The sequence below is a fragment of the Phyllobates terribilis genome, unplaced genomic scaffold (genome assembly GCF_046119375.1).
Source record: "Phyllobates terribilis strain yellow unplaced genomic scaffold, ASM4611937v1 Scaffold_3__8_contigs__length_932513732, whole genome shotgun sequence".
Taxonomy (NCBI): Eukaryota; Metazoa; Chordata; class Amphibia; order Anura; family Dendrobatidae; genus Phyllobates; species Phyllobates terribilis.
This window is the reverse complement of record NW_027362763.1, coordinates 720,972,270-720,990,241: the sequence shown is the minus strand read 5'-3', so window position 1 is coordinate 720,990,241 and position 17,972 is coordinate 720,972,270. Positions and strand designations below refer to the sequence as shown.

The following is a 17,972-nucleotide window of genomic DNA, read 5'->3' as shown; positions in this document are numbered from 1 at the left end:
AACAACATCTGACGTACTAATACGCGTCTGTGCCCTGGGACTTAAGAGCCAGACCTGTATTAGTACGTCATGGCGATCGCGCGCGCACACAGGCTGTGCGGGCGCGATCGCCGCCGGGTGTCAGCTGATTGTCACAGCTGACACCCGGTACTATGTGCAGGGAGCGGTCCTGCACCGCTCCCAGCACATTAACCCCCACGATGCTGCGATCAAAGTTGATCGCAGCATTGCGGAGGCAGGGGGAGGTGATCGCAGATACTCACCTCCTCTTCCGGCCTCCAGCGCTGTCTGCCGTGGCTTCCAGGATGTTGCCATGACGACCCGATGTCGTCATGACAACATCCGGGTCACCAGACAGCAGGAAGATTTTTTGGACATGCGCAGTGCGTCTCCAAACAATCTTCTCCCTGTCCAGCGCTGACAGCCTGCATGGCACAGGGATGGTGCTGCATTCCTGTGCCATGCAGGCGATCAGAGAAAAAAAAGTGAAAGTCCCAGAGTGGGACAAAGTAATAAAGTGTATAAACTGTCAGAAAGTGAAAAAAAAAATTGTAAAAATATATAAAAAAAAAAATAAAAAAAAAAATAATAATCCACCAAAAATAAAAATATAATGTACCCATCAATAAATATTATTATGAAAAAAACAAAAAAATAAAAAATAAAAGTACACATATTTGGTATCGCCGCGTCCAGAACAACCTGACCTATAAAACTGTCCCACTAGTTAACCCCTTCAGTGAACATGGTAAAAAAAATAAATAAAAAACGAAGCAAAAAACAATGCTTTATCACCATACCGCCAAACAAAAAATGGAATAACACGCGATCAAAAAGACTAATATAAATAAAAATGGTACCGCTGAAAACGTCATCTCATCCCGCAAAAAACAAGCCGCCATACAGCTCCATCAGCCGAAAAATAAAAAAGTTATAGCTCTCAGAATAAAGCTATGCTAAAAAATAATTTTTTTCTATAAAATTGCTTTTATGTAAAAGTGCAAAACATAGAAATACGATGTAAATGTGGTACCGCTGTAAACGTACTGACCCGAAGAATAAAGCTGCCTTATCAATTTTACCACACGCAGAACGGCATAAAAAAAAAAAAATCCTGAATTGTTGGTTTTTGTTTATTCTGCCTCCCAAAAATCGGAATACAAAGCGATCAAAAAATGTCACGTGCCTGAAAATGGCACCAATAACAACGTCCACTCATCCCGCAAAAAACAAGCCGTCAAATGACTGTCTGCCAAAATCTGGAAAAATTATAGCTCTCAAAATATGGCTATGCAAAATCTAGATTTTACAAAAAATGCGTCTTTTTGTGTGCGACAGCTGTCAGTCATAAAAACCCCATATGATTCTGGTATCGCTGTAGTCTCACCGACCCGAAGAATAAGGTCGTCTAATCACTTATACCGCTTGAGGAACGGCGTAAAAAATAAACTCTCAGGTTAGGGTTGTGCTATGCTTAGGGTTGTATTAGGGTTAGGGCTGGGATTGGGGTTAGGATTTTTTTCAAAAGTAAGAAAAAAAGATGACGATATGGCGACTAGTGTTGAGCGCAAGTGCTCGCTACTTGAGTTTGCATCGGGTGCTCTGGTATGCATTGAGTATCGTGGGTATTTGAGTGACATGCTCGAGTCTCCGCCCCATATGCTTTACGGCCCAAAAAACTTTGCGGGGATTGCCTGCCATGCACGAGCGATCCCTGCATGTTTTTTTTTTGGGTGTCTAATAACCGTGAAACATGCGGGGCAGGGACTTGAGCATGTCACTCGAGCACACGCAGTACATGGTGCATACCTGAGTATCCGATGCAAACTCAAGTAGCGAGCACTTGCGCTCAAGATTAATGTCAACTGATTCAATATGATGACCTAATGTTAACAAATTCTGTGTCATACCTCTGGGTTCAAAATCTTCACTATACCCCTTAATAAAATCATTGCGGGGTATAGTTTCCAAAATGGGGTCACGTGTGGGGGAGCTCTAATGTTTGGCCGCACAGGGGCTCTCCAAACGCAACATGGTGTCCGCTAACAATTTGAGCCGATTTTCCATTCAATTTGTTAGCGGACACCATGTTGCATTTGGAGAGTCCCTGTGTGCCCAAACATTGGAGCTCCCCCACAAGTGACCCCATTTTGGAAACTAGACCCCCCAAGGCACGTATCTAGATGCATAGTGAGCACTTGGAACCCCCAGGTGCTTCACAAATTGATTTGTAAAAATGAAAAAGTGAAAAAAAAACCACTTTTTCATTTTTACGAATCAATTTGTGAAGCACCTGGGGGTTCCAAGTGCTCACTATGCATCTAGATAGGTGCCTTGGGGGGTCTAGTTTCCAAAATGGGGTCACTTGTGCCTAAACATTGGAGCTCCCCCACATCAGGGGCTCTCCAAACGCAACATGGCGTCCGCTAATTATTCAAGCAAATTTTACAATCAAAAAGTCAAATGGCGCTCCTTCCCTTCCGAGCCCTGCCGTGCGCCAAAACAGTGTTTTTTCCCCACATGTGGGGTATCTGCATGCCCAGGGGAAATTGCACAACAAATTTTGGGGTCCATTTTTTCTTGTTAACCCTGTGAAAATAAAAAAAATTGGGTCTAAAGTAACATTTTTGTGAAAAAAGTTAAATGTTCATTTTTTTCTTCCACATTCCAAAAATTCCTGTGAAGCACCTGAAGGGTTAATAAAGTTCTTGAATGTGGTTTTAAGCTCCTTGAGGGGTGCAGTTTTTAGAATGGTGTCACCTTTGGGTATTTTCTGTCATAAAGACCTCTCAAAGTGACTTCAAATGTGATGTGGTCCCTAAAAAAATGGTTTTGTAAATTTTGTTGGAAAAATGAGAAATCGCTGGTCAACTTTTAACCCTTATAGCTCCATAACAAAAAAAAAATTTGGTTCCAAAATTGTGCTGATGTAAAGTAGACATGTGGGAAATGTTATTTATTAACTCTTTTGTGTGACATATCTCTCTGATTTAAGGGCATAAAAATTAAAATTTTGAAAATTGCAAAATTTTCCAAATTTTGTCCAAATTTCCTTTTTTTTCACAAATAAACGCAAGTGATATTGAAGAAATTTTACCAAAATCATGAAGTACAATATGTCACGAAAAAACAATCTCAGAATCAGGGGGATCCGTTGAAGCGTTCCAGAGCAATTACCTCATAAATTGACAGTGGTCAGAATTGTAAAAATTGGCCTGGTCATTAACGTGCAAACCACCCTCGGGGGTTAAGGGGTTAAACTCGTCTGGTACCCCCCTTGGCACTCCTAGAACATTTCCACCCCCTGAGGCCATTATAAGGTGGTGGCTCAACAGTTTTCAAAGCAACATTAAAAACATGGGACTTAGCATACATGTAATATACATCATCATTATCATCTGTTCTCTCTTCCTCTTCCCATCCCTCTTTTGCTATGTCATTTGCTATACGACCACAGGCCATAGCCACAGATAATAAACCTGTATCCTCTAGTTTACCCTTTTCCTTTAAAGCTATTTTCCACAGCCCCGGCTGAAGTCTTCCCCTCTTATTCATTCCTACAATGTCCATTAACTGTTTAACACTAGCAATATACTTAACTCCTTCCCTGTCGGCCACCAGTGTCTGAGCACTAAAGCTGTTATTCGACACCTTGGCTTCCTTTGTAAACAGTCTCAAGAATTTCTGCATGGCTGAACAGGACGTTCTTTAGGGAGCGATACAGAACTGCAAAACTTTTTTTTTTTTTTTTTCTCACATCATCTCCCCTGCGTTCTCTCAAGAACAGGAGGTACAGTACAGACCAAAAGTTTGGACACACCTTCTCATTTAAAGATTTTTCAGTATTTTCATGACTATGAAAATTGTACATTCACACTGAAGGCATCAAAACTATGAATTAACACATGTGGAATTATATACTTAACAAAAAAGTGTGAAACAACTGAAAATATGTCTTATATTTTAGGTTCTTCAAAGTAGCCACCTTTTGCTTTGATGACTGCTTTGCACACTCTTGGCATTCTCTTGATGAGCTTCAAGAGATAGTCACCGGAAATGGCCTTCCAACAATCTTGAAGGAGTTCCCAGAGATGCTTAGCACTTGTTGGCCCTTTTGCCTTCACTCTGCGGTCCAGCTCACCCCAAACCATCTCGATTGGGTTCAGGTCTGGTGACTGTGGAGGCCAAGTCATCTGGCGTAGCACCCCATCACTCTTCTTCTTGGTCAAATAGCCCTTACACAGTCAGGAGGAGTGTTTGGGGGTCATTGTCCTGTTGAAAAATAAATGATGGTCCAACTAAACACAAACCGGATGGAATAGCATGCCGCTGCAAGATGCTGTGGTAGCCATGCTGGTTCAGTATGCCTTCAATTTTGAATAAATCCCAACAGTGTCACCAGCAAAGCACCCCCACACCATCACACCTCCTCCTCCATGCTTCACGGTGGGAACCAGGCATGTAGAGTTCACCTTTTCTGCGTCGCACAAAGACACGGTGGTTGGAAACAAAGATCTCAAATTTGGACTCATCAGACCAAAGCACAGATTTCCACTGGTCTAATGTCCATTCCTTGTGTTCTTTAGCCCAAACAAGTCTCTTCTGCTTGTTGCCTGTCCTTAGCAGTGGTTTCCTAGCAGCTAATTTACCATGAAGGCCTGCTGCACAAAGTCTCCTCTTAACAATTGTTGAAGAGATGTGTCTGCTGCTAGAACTCTGTGTGGCATTGACTAGGTCTCTAATCTGAGCTGCTGTTAACCTGCGATTTCTGAGGCTGGTGACTCGGATAAACTTATCTTCAGAAGCAGAGGTGACTCTTGGTCTTCCTTTCCTGGGGTGGTCCTCATGTGAGCCAGTTTCTTTGTAGCGCTTGATGGTTTTTGCAACTGCACTTGGGGACACTTTCAAAGTTTGCCCACTTTTTTGCACTGACTGACCTTCATTTCTTAAAGTAATGATGGCCACTCGTTTTTCTTTACTTAGCTGCTTTTTTCTTGCCATAATACTAAATCTAACAGTCTATTCAGTAGGACTATCAGCTGTGTATCCACCGGACTTCTGCACAACACAACTGATGGTCCCAACCCCATTTATAAGGCAAGAAATCCCACTTATTAAACCTGACAGGGCACACCTGTGAAGTGAAAACCATTTCCGGTGACTACTTCTTGAAGCTCATCAAGAGAATGCCAAGAGTGTGCAAAGCAGTCATCAAAGTAAAAGGTGGCTACTTTGAAGAACCTAGAATATAAGACATATTTTCAGTTGTTTCACACTTTTTTGTTAAGTATATAATTCCACATGTGTTAATTCATAGTTTTGATGCCTTCAGTGTGAATGTACAATTTTCATAGTCATGAAAATACAGAAAACTCTTTAAATGAGAAGGTGTGTCCAAACTTTTGGTCTGTACTGTATATGGAGATGCAATGTGAGATTACACCCAGGAGAGTTCTCTGTTCACAAGTCACACACAACAGCCCATCCACTAAGTCAGTCTCAAACACAAACAAATTAGAATAAGCAAAGGTTACAGTGGATTGGAATGTGAGTGGGTTTCGATAACACCAGCAGGGTCACACCTACCCCCACTTAAGGATTACCACAACAGACCGACTCTTGCCCTCTGCTAATCTATGAACGACTGGAAACACAAGCAAGTCTGTATTTACAGTGTAATTAAACTAGACTTAAGGCCCCGTCACACTTAGCGACTCTGCAACGATCCCGACAACGATATGACCTGTCAGGGATCGTTGCTGCGTCTCTATGTGGTCGCTGGTGAGCTGTCAAACAGGCAGGCTCACCAACGATCAGGGGAGCAGCGACATCGTGGAAAGAATCTTTCCACGATGTCCTGCTCCTGGTTACCAGCCTGCTGCTGAAGCAGGAGCAGGCTGGTAACCATGGTAAACATCGGGGTACTAGGAGCACACGCGCACCTAGTAACCCGTTGTTTACCATGGTTACCACTCTGCTACAGTGAGCGGGAGGTTACCGCTCACTTTAGCAGGCTCGTAACCATGATAAACAACGGGTTACTAGGTGCGCGTGTGCCCCTAGTAACCCGATGTTTATCATGGTTACCAGCCTGATCGCTGCTCGCGCTGGTCACACACAGCGATGTGTGCTGACCAGCGGGAGAGCAACAACCAAAAAATGGTCCAGGACACTATGCAGCGATCAGCAACCTCACAGCAGGGGCCTAATCGTTGCAAAGTGTCACACATAGCGACATCGGTGGTGAGGTCGCTGTTGCGTCACCAAAACTGTGACACAGAAGCGATCTCGCTATGTGAGACGGGGGCTTTAACGTGTAAGGGGGGTGATCAGGCCCATCCAGTCATCCACGATCCACAGCTGGACACCTTCATTCGGTCTGCCCTGGTGTGGTGCCCCACGTTGGTTGCGCCAATTGTGGAAGTGAGGTTCAAAGGACCCCAACCGTTTGCTTATCCCTTGCCAAATTAACTTATTCAAGTGTATACGTGAAGCTTTGATATCGGACAGACAGTCAGATACTGAACTTCTCTTGAAGAGAAATGGCGCAGGAAAGATGTGTTTATTATTCCAGCATAACATATATATGTTCAGTATAAAGGAAGGTCCCAATAGGGTGTCGCCCTGAGGCAATTGAGCAATCACAGTGGTCTCTGGCCCATGGTATAGATAACCCCATAGGACAACATAATGAGACTTATGTGTCTCCCCCAAGATATTCTCCTCATTCGTCAGGATATTCTCTTGGGAGGTGTCATGTTGAATCCTTTGTCTCGTCTCCTTCTTGTAAACAACTTGAAAGTCCACTTCTATAACCAGTTCCAACTAATCCTTTCAGGATATTTGTATAGTGACACACGAGTACAGATATCTAATATATATATCAAGGTTTTCATAATATATATTAAAGTGAGGGTATATATGACTAAATGATATCCAATATAACAGATATATGCAAAACAAGATTCATAACATATAACAAAATATAAGTATAGATATTTAGTATACATCAGAGTTTCATATAATGTTTTTTAGTAGATTTTAGAATCTTATCTTTAATAAGGGCACACTGACCGCCGGCCGCTGCAGGAGCCGCTCTGCAGGTACAGTGTGAGAGCTATTAAGGAAAATGAATATTCACTGCTCTCCACGCCCTTGGGCTTGGGGAGCAGTGAATATTCATCTTCTTTAGTAGCGGGCACAGTGTAGGTGGCAGCAGGCAGCTCCTGCCTCCTGTGCCCCGCTCCTCCACCATTGCCGCTCCCCCACCACCCACAGCCACCATATATTTTGGAGGAAAAAAGTGCGTCTTATAGTTCCAAAAATACAGTATATGTGTGTAATAAATATGTGATAGATTTGTCGTGAAAAAAAAATCAGGTTTTTTTGCTGAGATCCATGACTTTTTTATTTTTTTCCCTTTTTTTATAGAGGTATGTGAAGGCTTGTTCTGTGTGCCGTGAGATGTGTGTGGTGTGTGTAATAAATAAATAAATAAATAAATAAATAATAAAAATGTGTGTGTGTGTGTATATATATATATATATATATATATATGTATTATTAATAATAATATAATATTATTATTTATTTTTTTTTTCCCTTGCAAGGTGTGACAATTCTCACAGTTTTTATTTTCTTTCGATTTATGGCGTTCACTTTATGAGCTCTGCAAAACCAAATTTGTGGGGGGGGGGGGTTGTTTGGTTTGGTTTTTTACATGGAAAAAGAAGAAAAGATTTGTGTGTATGTAAAATATATAATTTTTTTTCATTATTATTATTATTATTGATTTTTTTATTTCCTTTGTGTACTTCATCTTTTAATCATTTGACCACTTATTCTATATACTGCAGCACCATAGAATTGTAATTTTTTTATAGCGAAAATGAGAGAATGATCTCGTATAAAGGCCAGCCAGAGCCTGGGCTTCATAGGTGGACTAAGATGGCAGTTATGATGGTCTTCAGCAGGGCTGCGGCTGCTAAAACAACTCGTTGGCGCACCGCTTTCGCATTTTGGGGGAGCTGGTACGTGCCTGACATTTAAACGGTGCTGTCAGAAATTGACGGTGGCCTTTAAATGGTGAAACCGCAACATTCATAGTTTTGCTCTGGTCGCTGCTATTTCCAGCAGTCTACCACTTTTTTCTCCCCCCCACCTTGCGGCATACAGTGAATTTTAATTTAGTGAAAATTATTATTTTTTATTTATTTTATTTTTAACACTTTTTCTTCTGCTGCTGCTCCTCCTGCTGCTGCTGCTCCTCCTGCTCCTGCTGCTCCTCCTGCTCAGGATGGGACGTTGGTGCCAGTGACCGTTTTTTATAAAGCAGAGATTGGACTTGGTGAAAGACCCCTTTTAGTCCATGTCTATGGGGCGTATGGCGTGGATTTGAACATGAGCTTTAAACCTGAGAAAAGGATGCTGGTTGACGATGGCTGGCTTTTGGCCTACTGTCATGTAAGGTAAGGTAAGGCTCAAATGTCGAAAATAAAATATTTGGATATGTATTGTGTCAAATATTGTAAAAAGAGAATTTTTGCATAATTTCTATGTAGAATTTCTCAAATGAGCTGATCAAAGGGTGTATTACAGCTCAGAGCCCAAATTATCATCTCTGATCCTAGGAAAGCACCTCCTGCAGGTTAGATGTATCTTACTGTTTTTGACAAGTAAAAATAGCAAAAATTAGAAACACTAAATTTAAAAAAAAATAAAAAAATACATATTTTTGAAAGTAGACATCTGGCACATTGTCAAAATGCCACTCGGCACTTTAATTAAAAATTGCAAGAAGGTTCCCACATACAAAGTGTAATTTTTTAGAAAAAAATTGCTTGGAAAAAAAATGGTCGTTGGGGCTCAAGCTGTGAATTGAGCAAGAATTAGATAAAAAGATTTTAAAATGTTAAACTGCAGAATCCATACGTAATACTTAATAATATGATTTTATTATGCTTTACTTATATAGTGCCATCATATTCTGCAGCACTTTACAGATATTACAATCACTGTCCCCATTGGGGCTCACAAGCTAAATTCCCTATCAGTATGTCTTAAGCGTGTGGGAGGAATCATAGAATGTTAGAGTTGGAAGGGACCTCCAGGGTCCTCGTGTCCAACCCCCTGCTCGATGCAGGATTCACTAAACCATCTCAGACAGATGTCTGTCCAGCCTCTGTTTGAAGACTTCCATTGAAGGAGAACTCACCACCTCTCGTGGCCGCCTGTTCCACTCATTGATCACCATCACTGTCAAAAAGTTTTTTCTAATATCTAATCTGTATCTTCTCCCTTTCAGTTTCATTCATTGCTTCTCGTGTTTCCATGTGCAAATGAGGATAAGGATGATCCCTCTACAGCAGGGATGTTAAACTCAAACACACAGAGGGCCAAAATGAAAAACTTGGACAAAGTCGAGGGCCAACCAGTATACAGTATAATGGTCCCCACATAGTCCTCCATACAGTAAAATGGGCCCCACATAGTCCTCCATACAGTAAAATGGGCCCCTCATAATCCTCCATACAGTAAAATGGGCCCCACATAGTCCTCCATACAATATAATGGGCCCCACATAGTCCTCCATACAGTAAAATGGGCCCCACATAGTCCTCCATACAGTAAAATGGGCCCCACATAGTCCTCCATACAATATAATGGGCCCCACATAGTCCTCCATACAGTAAAATGGGCCCCACATAGTCCTCCATACAATACAATGGGCCCCACATAGTTCGCCATACAATATAATGGGCCCCACATAGTTCGCCATACAATATAATGGGCCCCACATAGTCCTCCATACAGTATAATGGGCCCCCCATAGTCCTCCATACAGAATAATGGCCCCCCATAGTCCTCCATACAGAATAATGGCCCCCCATAGTCCTCCATACAGAATAATGGCCCCCCATAGTCCTCCATGCAGAATAATGGCCCCACATAGTCCTCCATACAGAATAATGGCCCCACATAGTCCTCCATACAGAATAATGGGGCCCACATAGTCCTCCATACAGAATAATGGGGCCCACATAGTCCTCCATACAGAATAATGGGGCCCACATAGTCCTCCATAGAGAATAATGGGGCCCACATAGTCCTCCATAGAGAATAATGGGGCCCACATAGCCCTCCATACAGTATAATGGGGCCCACATAGCCCTCCATACAGAATAATGGACCCCACATAGTCCTCCATACAGTATAATGGGCCCCACATAGTCCTCTATACAGTATAATGAGCCCCACATAGACCTCCATACAGTATAATGGGCCCCACATAGTTCTCCATACAGTATAATGGGCCCCACATAGTCCTCCATACAGTATGATGGGCCCCACAAAGGTAGGGAAAAAAAGTGTATGTAGTGTTAGGACAAGGCACATTAACCTTTTGCAGACACGGTGTAATCTCCTGATGATCTGTTCCAAGAAAGGCAAGAGCGAGCTTTTTTCTTTTTTTTGCAGAGGGGAGAGGCTCCTGCTGCAGTCAGTTGCCTTACAGGAGAGAGTGGAGATAAAAAAAAAAAGGAAGACATGGCTACGCTTTTGAGATTTACTCATATATTTTTCAGTTTTAAATGTAAAGTGAACCAAAAGAAAAATGAAGAAATTATGGAAAGAATTGCTGAGACTTATTTTTTTTGATCCTTTAAGTCAGGGATGTAAAATTCAAAACACACAGTGGGCCAAAATCAAAAACTAGGACAAAGTCGAGGGTCAACCAGTATACAGTATAATGGGCCCCACATAGTCCTCCATATAGTATAATGGGCCCCATATAGTCCTCCATATGGTATAATGGGCCCCACATAGTCCTCCATATGGTATAATGGGCCCCACATAGTCCTCCATATGGTATAATGGGCCCCACAGAGTCCTCCATATAGTATAATGGGCCCCACATAGTCCTCCATATAGTATAATGGGCCCCACATAGTCCTCCATATAGTATAATGGGCCCCACATAGTCCTCCATATAGTATAATGGGCCCCACATAGTCCTCCATATAGTATAATGGGCCCCACATAGTCCTCCATACAGTATAATGGCCCCACATAGTCCTCCATATAGTATAATGGGCCCCACATAGTGCTCCATATAGTATAATGGGCCCCACATAGTCCTCCATATAGTATAATGGGCCCCACATAGTCCTCCATATAGTATAATGGGCCCCACATAGTCCTCCATATAGTATAATGGGCCCCACATAGTCCTCCATACAGTATAATGGGCCCCACATAGTCCTCCATACAGTATAATGGGCCCCACATAGCAGGGCTGTGGAGTCGGAGTCGGAGTTAGTTTTGGTTGGAGTCGGTAGAAATGTACCGACTCCGACTCCAGCTTTAAAAAAAATGTATTAATATTTCAGAATTGTACTTTCATATGAATTTTATAAATGTTACTCAAATATATATGTTCTATCAAACTATGAACAACAGTGGTAAGCAGTTCTGCTGGAGATAGAGACATTTCTTACTTCTTGTGTGTCACTGTTCTCCACTGCCCTTATCTAATCTTATACTTGGTTAACCTCATGCTGCCCCAACCCCCCTACTTACAATGTATGAAACTGAAAGTGAAAATGTGTTGCAAATTCTTAGTAGTAAAGCTCCTCCTCTAGACTAGATGTTTACTAGGTGTGCGTCTTCCAAGCATCTCACAGCAGCTACTAAGAAGAGGAAGACTGTAAGAAGTATTATCCTTTCAACAAACTTTGCATCAGTTAACTGTGAGTACATGAGGAATAACAGTATTACTGACCACTATATCAGTTGTACGACCTGGCAATAATTTTGTACAATTGTTTTTAGGAAAAACAATTGTCATTTGGATTGTGAATGCTGAATTAAAAACCTGAGTGTCAAAGAAGCATCACATTAAATCAGCTGTATTTGAACATTTCACCATCACTCAAGATAGAAAACATTATGTCTGTCAGAGTATGACAAATAATCCCGACGAAAACAAATGCTGTGAAGCCAAGATCAGTGCATATTCAGGCAAAGATAAAAATGCTCCTACCAGAGCTTCTAATCTAAAGAGACATTTACAGCGCTTTCATCCAGAAGCACTGAAAGCAGTGGATGAGAGAGACTGCATCCAAACCAATGAACCAGTGCCCAGCTCTTCCAGCCAAACAAAGGAGCAGAGAACTTTGCAGCCATCAGTTGCAAGATATTTTGTCAGTGACAAAGTTACTGTGACAATGACAGTAGATACATTTAAAAAAACAGATCATAGAGCTTGTTGTAAAGGATAGTGTGCCTATTTCATTATTTTCACGACCAGCTTTTATGTGTCTGAATGGGGAAATGGCCCGCAAGCTTGGTGTTTCTCTGGAGAGAGAGAGTATTAGAAAATTAGTATTCGAAGAAGCTTTTAAACAAAAGGAAGAACTTAAAAAAACTCTCAAGGGACGCTTTCTATTTCTTAAAATGGATGCCTGCACATATCACAGAGTGAACTATTTTGCCATCAATGTCCGATTTGTTTGTGACAAAAATGAAATAGTTACCAAGACATTGGCAGTAAAAGACACCAAAGCTCATCACACCAGTGAGTTTCTCCAGGTCTTGGTGGAAAAGGTTCTGCAAGACTATGAACTTAAAGAGCAAGTTCTTTCTGTCGTAACTGACAATGCTTCAAATATGATAAGTACTATTAAGCTAATGAATGAGAGTAATGATGGTGACCAGCAGCTAGAAGAACATTCTGGGTCCACAGACACAGAAATGTTTGAAATAGAGGAACACAGTATTGTAACTGAGGAGCAAACTGAAGTTGCTTCAGATGAACAGCAACATGATAGTTTAGATGATCTTGTTGAAACTTTGTCAATATGTTCTTTCATTCATCACATGCGCTGTGTTGTGCATACGCTACAGCTGGCTATAAGAGACAGTCTGCAAGAAGGACATGCTGCTGCACTGATTGGCAAGGTGAGAAAATTGGCTACTGTTGCCAGAACCCCTAAAGTTGACTCAATTTTGAAGAGACATGCTGGAAAAGGGGCAATTATTGATCCAGCCACACGATGGGGCTGTACTTACTTAATGATTCAGCGCTTGGTTGAACTGAAAACCTTTCTTGTAGACATGGCTAACCCTCAACTGACGCTAAATGAAAGTCCGTGGAATCAGGTGACTGAGCTGGAAAAATTGCTAGAGGACCCATGTGATGAACCTGTAGCCGCCATCTTGGTAATGATAAATCATATCCAGGGATGGCCACACTTCAGCAGCCCCCACCCTTGGGACCTTCTGTTAAAACGTCAACTAGATAGTTTCCCCCCATCCAGGCTCCTGTAAGATAAGAAGCCTACTTAACACTTGAATGCTAGGAGCTTCAAAGACTTCGAGAGGAAACACAGCCAGCAGGGGGGGGTGCTTCGTCCATCTGTAACTGACCATTTGTCCCATAGGACTAGTTTCTTTGTCTGTCACAAGCATGGAGGCATAAGATATAGAAACATGAATAGTACACGCATGTTGCGTGGGATGGGCCAATAAAAAAATATCACGGTGTCCCGGAGCCATTGCGCACACAAGCCTCCGGGGTAGACGTTTGTACGTGCTCTGGAAGCCGAGATATAGCGCTGAGCCATTCCTGAGGACCGTATGGTATCGTAATTGATATCAAAAGGTCGGTTACGGCGGCCCGAATCCGTGGGAACCCCTGTGGGTATCCTGAGACCATCCCAGAAGAAGTTATTGGGTTCCTTAGAATTTGGGCTTCTGATCGAAGTTAGACCTGAGGGTGGAGACTGAGTCAGCTGACCTCACCAGCAGTGGGCGGGACAGGGCAGGTAAGATAGCAGGACAGACAAGAGACAAGTCAGTCTTGACCCAAGAGTGGTGTGCTGAACATCTGAGCACCAGCTGAGGCCACCAAGGGGAGGAGCAGTTTGACCATGCGGTGGTAGGCCTCAGCCTGTAACAAAGAACCGTGCCTGCGACCGCAGAATCCTCTCCCTGCGTCACAAGAAAATCAAGAAACCGGTAACTGATATGCTGTGGTGATTCTGTGTGTTGTATTCCATTGTTGTATAGTTTAGCCTGACCTTATACCTGTGTATATTTAGTTGTATATCGTGTATCTAGTGTATTATTATAATCAATTACCTCAAGTAATTGTGGGCCTGCCTTTTATTCTGCATAACGAACGCACGTCCGTGTGAGCTCGGCTCAAGCCAAAAACGCTACCCAGGGTTGGTTCCTGACCCGATATAGGCCCATTCACGGACTGGGCGTATATCTAAAATAGGGACTGGTGGCAGCATACCAACTGGGGATTGGGGAAGGCTGGTAGTGACGGTCGGAGGTTCAGATATATATATTCCTGGCGCGGCCAAGGAAGATATATATACCGCCCTCACTACAGAGGGCCCCGATACCCAGTAGGTTACAGGACAGTCTCCCTGGCGACCGCTTATCCTAGGTGCAGTTCCTTGACTGACCTGAGGCTAAGAGGGCGCTAGCGAGTTGTGCTGTGTAGTGACGTTACGGTTTAGTGACGTTGAAGGGATAACACACTACCGTGTTCCCTGCGCTGGTTGCAGCTTCCTGGCACTACTTTCTCTAGGTGCAGTACCTTGACTGACCTGAGAGGTAAGGGGGCGCCAGAGAGCTGCACCCACCGGCCGGCTTTCGTCACAACCCATTTACAGGGACTAAAAAATTACAAGCAGAGGACTTAACTCCAGGTATTTTCTTAAAGGAGTGGAAGAACCTGATGTTTCGCCTGTCCCAAAGAGGAGGGTTAATTGCAAGTGGCATTGCTACATCAATGAAACGGAGAGAGGAGCTACTATTACAAAATAACATTCTTTTGGCAGCTGTTCATGTAGACCCAATGCATCGGATTCTTCTAGATGATCAACAGCTAACTAAAGGAAAAAGCTCTGTTTGAAATAGCAGTAAGGATGAAAGGGTTGCAGAACAGTCAGGAGGAACAAGAAGAATTTGGTCGTCCTGCCACATCTTCACCCTCATCATCAACTGATGAAGAATTTAATTTTGAAAAATATTTGGATCACAAGGATCGTGCAAAGCGTTCCCGCATAGAAGAAGAGTCATCCCCATCAAAGAACACAGCCAGTACATTTCAGCAGAATTTTTCATGTGCACTAAAAGAAATTGAGAAATTTGACCGTTCATCAAAAATAGCAGTGCAACAAGCGATTCCTCTGTATCCTGACATTGTCAGAGATGTTGCCCGAGTGGTTACTGCTTTGCCACCAACCCAAGTTAGTGTAGAGAGGTTGTTCTCTGCTCTCAAAATAATTAGATCAGATTTGAGGGCATCCATGAAGGAGGATCTGACAGAGGCAATACTTTTTCTGAGGACAAATTTATAGATTTCTTCTTATTAACTGCATAACAGTGTTTATTGCATATTTACTTACAAGAGTTTAGAAAAGTTTATAAAAGTTATTTGCTATATTCTAATTGTAGTCTAATAAAAATAGTTTTTGCTCTAAGTGGTCTGATTACTTATATGATGGTGAGAAACTGAATAAGCACGATGTTAGTATTTTACAACAGTAAATTTATAGTTACGAACTGGCCATTTATGAAGGAGCCGGAGCCGGAGTTGGAACCTGATAAAATCCAGGAGTCGGAGTCGCAACTGTGGCTTACCGACTCCACAGCCCTGCCACATAGGGGTAGTGGTTCTGGTGTCGTGGGCCAAATAGAATCACCCTGCGGGCCAGAGTATGACACGTGTGCTCTACAGTGTGACAGCCCTTGAGATATTTGTAGACTGCTATCAAGTCTCCTCTCAGTCTTCTGTTTTGCAATCTAAACATTTCCAAATCCTCTAACCGTTCCTCATAGGACATTGTTTGTGTTTGTAGAATGATCACCATCCTGGTAGCTCTTCTCAGAACTTGCTCCAGTTTTTCAATGTCTTTTTTTTTTAAGATGTGGTACCCAGAACTGGACACAGTATTCCAGATGAGGCCTAACCAAGGAGGAGTAGAGGAGGATAATTACTTCACATGATCTAGACTCGATGCTTCTGTTAATGCAACCCAGAATTCTGTTTGGCTTTTTTTGCTGCTGCATCACACTGGTGACTCATGTGCAGTCTGTGATCTATTAGTATAGCCAAGTCTTTTTCACATGTGCTGTTGCTTAACCCTATTCCTCCCATTCTGTATATGCTTTTTTCATTTTTATTGCCCAGATGTAGGTCTTTGCATTTCTCCTTGTTAAAAACCATTCTGTTAGTTGTTGCCCGCAGCTCCAGATTATTTAGATCTTTTTGAGTCCTCTCTCTCTTCTCTAGTATTAGCTATCCCTCCTAGCTTTGTGTCATCATCAAGTTGAATCAGTTTACCCTCAATTCCCGCATCTAAATCATTGATAAAGATGTTGAACAACACAGGTCCCAGGACTGAGCCTTGTGGTACCCCACTTGAGACATTCATCCAACTGGATGTTCAACAATTTACGACCACTCTTTGGGTCCGATCACTAAGCCTGTTATGACTCCACCTAACAGTTGCCTTGTCCATTCCATAGTTGGTCATTTTTTCAATTAGGATGGTATGAGATACTTTGTCAAATGCTTTGCTGAAGTCAAGATATACTATATCTACTGCATTTCCCTGATCCACCCAGTCAGTGATTCTGTCATAAAAGGAAATTAAGTTAGTCTCACATGACTTTCTTTACAAACCGCAGAACCCGGAGGAAACCCATACAAACTCCTTGCGGATGTTGTCCTTGGTGAGATTTGACCTGGCCTCATCCTGGTATAATGTCCCCCATTCTATAAGAACATCCTGTGCCCTTCCTGGTATACTGTTCCCTTATCTTGGGCCCCTTCCTGCTGTAATGATCTCTCCCTGCCTGGGCCCCTTCCTGGTGTTGTGTCCTCCATCTTGGTCCCTTTTCTGATGTAATGTCCGTCCTGCCTCTGTTTTACAACATATTAAAAAAATATATATATATTCTTGCCTTCCTCTGCTCCCGTGACGTTCAGTGTCCTCTTCTATAGCCTGATGCTGACATTGGTGTGCTAGCCATTGGCGGCGCATGATGTCACTGTTATGCAAAGTTCATGACGAACATGGAGACGTCAGTTGCCATCCTCTGGTTGGTTGGCGTCATATATTGCAGTGCAGGGAGCCAGCGAGTCCTGTTTCAGGAAATGACACACGTACATTAACCCCAAAAAAGTGACCACGACCCTATCCTATTGTATTGAAGCATCTAATGAGTGCATGCAAAAGTTATTGTAAAGGGAGGAGGGGGAGCAGGTGAGCTGTGACATCGCCTGTTTGTGATTGGTGGCTCCTGTATTATCAGCTGTGTATAGAGGTGTTACCTGTCATTTTAATCCTGTCTTTGATGACAAGGAGCCTGCTGAAAACTTTTTCCTAAGGCCTCCTTCACGCGTCTGTAGAAAAACACGTACTTGAAAAACCGGTACCTGTACCATCAGTGTGTCCTTTTTTACCATCAGTGTGTTATGGATAAAGAAAGAAATTACAAATCTTCTCTTATACTGTGCAATGGATGCCGTCCATGTGCCGTACATGTTTTTCACGGACCCATAGACTTGTATTGCCCCTTGTCATCTGTCGGACATGTTTTGAGCAGCATAGGTTATAATGGGTATATGTAGTCTAAAAGAGGAAGTATGAGTCAAAAATGGCCCCAGTCTTCTCTGAAAATTTTAAAAATTACTAATTTTATTTTTTTAATAAAAATCGAAAGATGAAAAAAATGCATTTTTTTTTTAAATGCATGTAACGCAAAAACCTGATTTTAAACAACCTTTTTTTGATGTTGAAAATTAACACTTAATGCCTTTGTTTTTATAGACTTTTATGTCTGTTTATTTTTTTTCCATTTTGGAAGCTGAGGCCAAATTATGAAAATGTATTTCTGTCCAAATGATTGGGTAGAAGTGTGCTCTTGGGATTGACTTGAGTGGCTGTCAT

At 42.3% G+C, this 17,972-nt stretch overlaps 1 protein-coding gene across 1 annotated transcript in view; it reads left to right on the top strand.

Moving 5' to 3' along the window:
• Positions 1 to 17,972, top strand: part of PREPL (prolyl endopeptidase like) — a 67,478-nt gene that overhangs the window by 37,369 nt on the left and 12,137 nt on the right. The window contains exon 10 of the mRNA XM_073672048.1: positions 8,296 to 8,468. Within this exon, the coding sequence (XP_073528149.1) occupies positions 8,296 to 8,468 (173 nt within the window). The remainder of the gene's footprint in view (positions 1 to 8,295; positions 8,469 to 17,972) is intronic.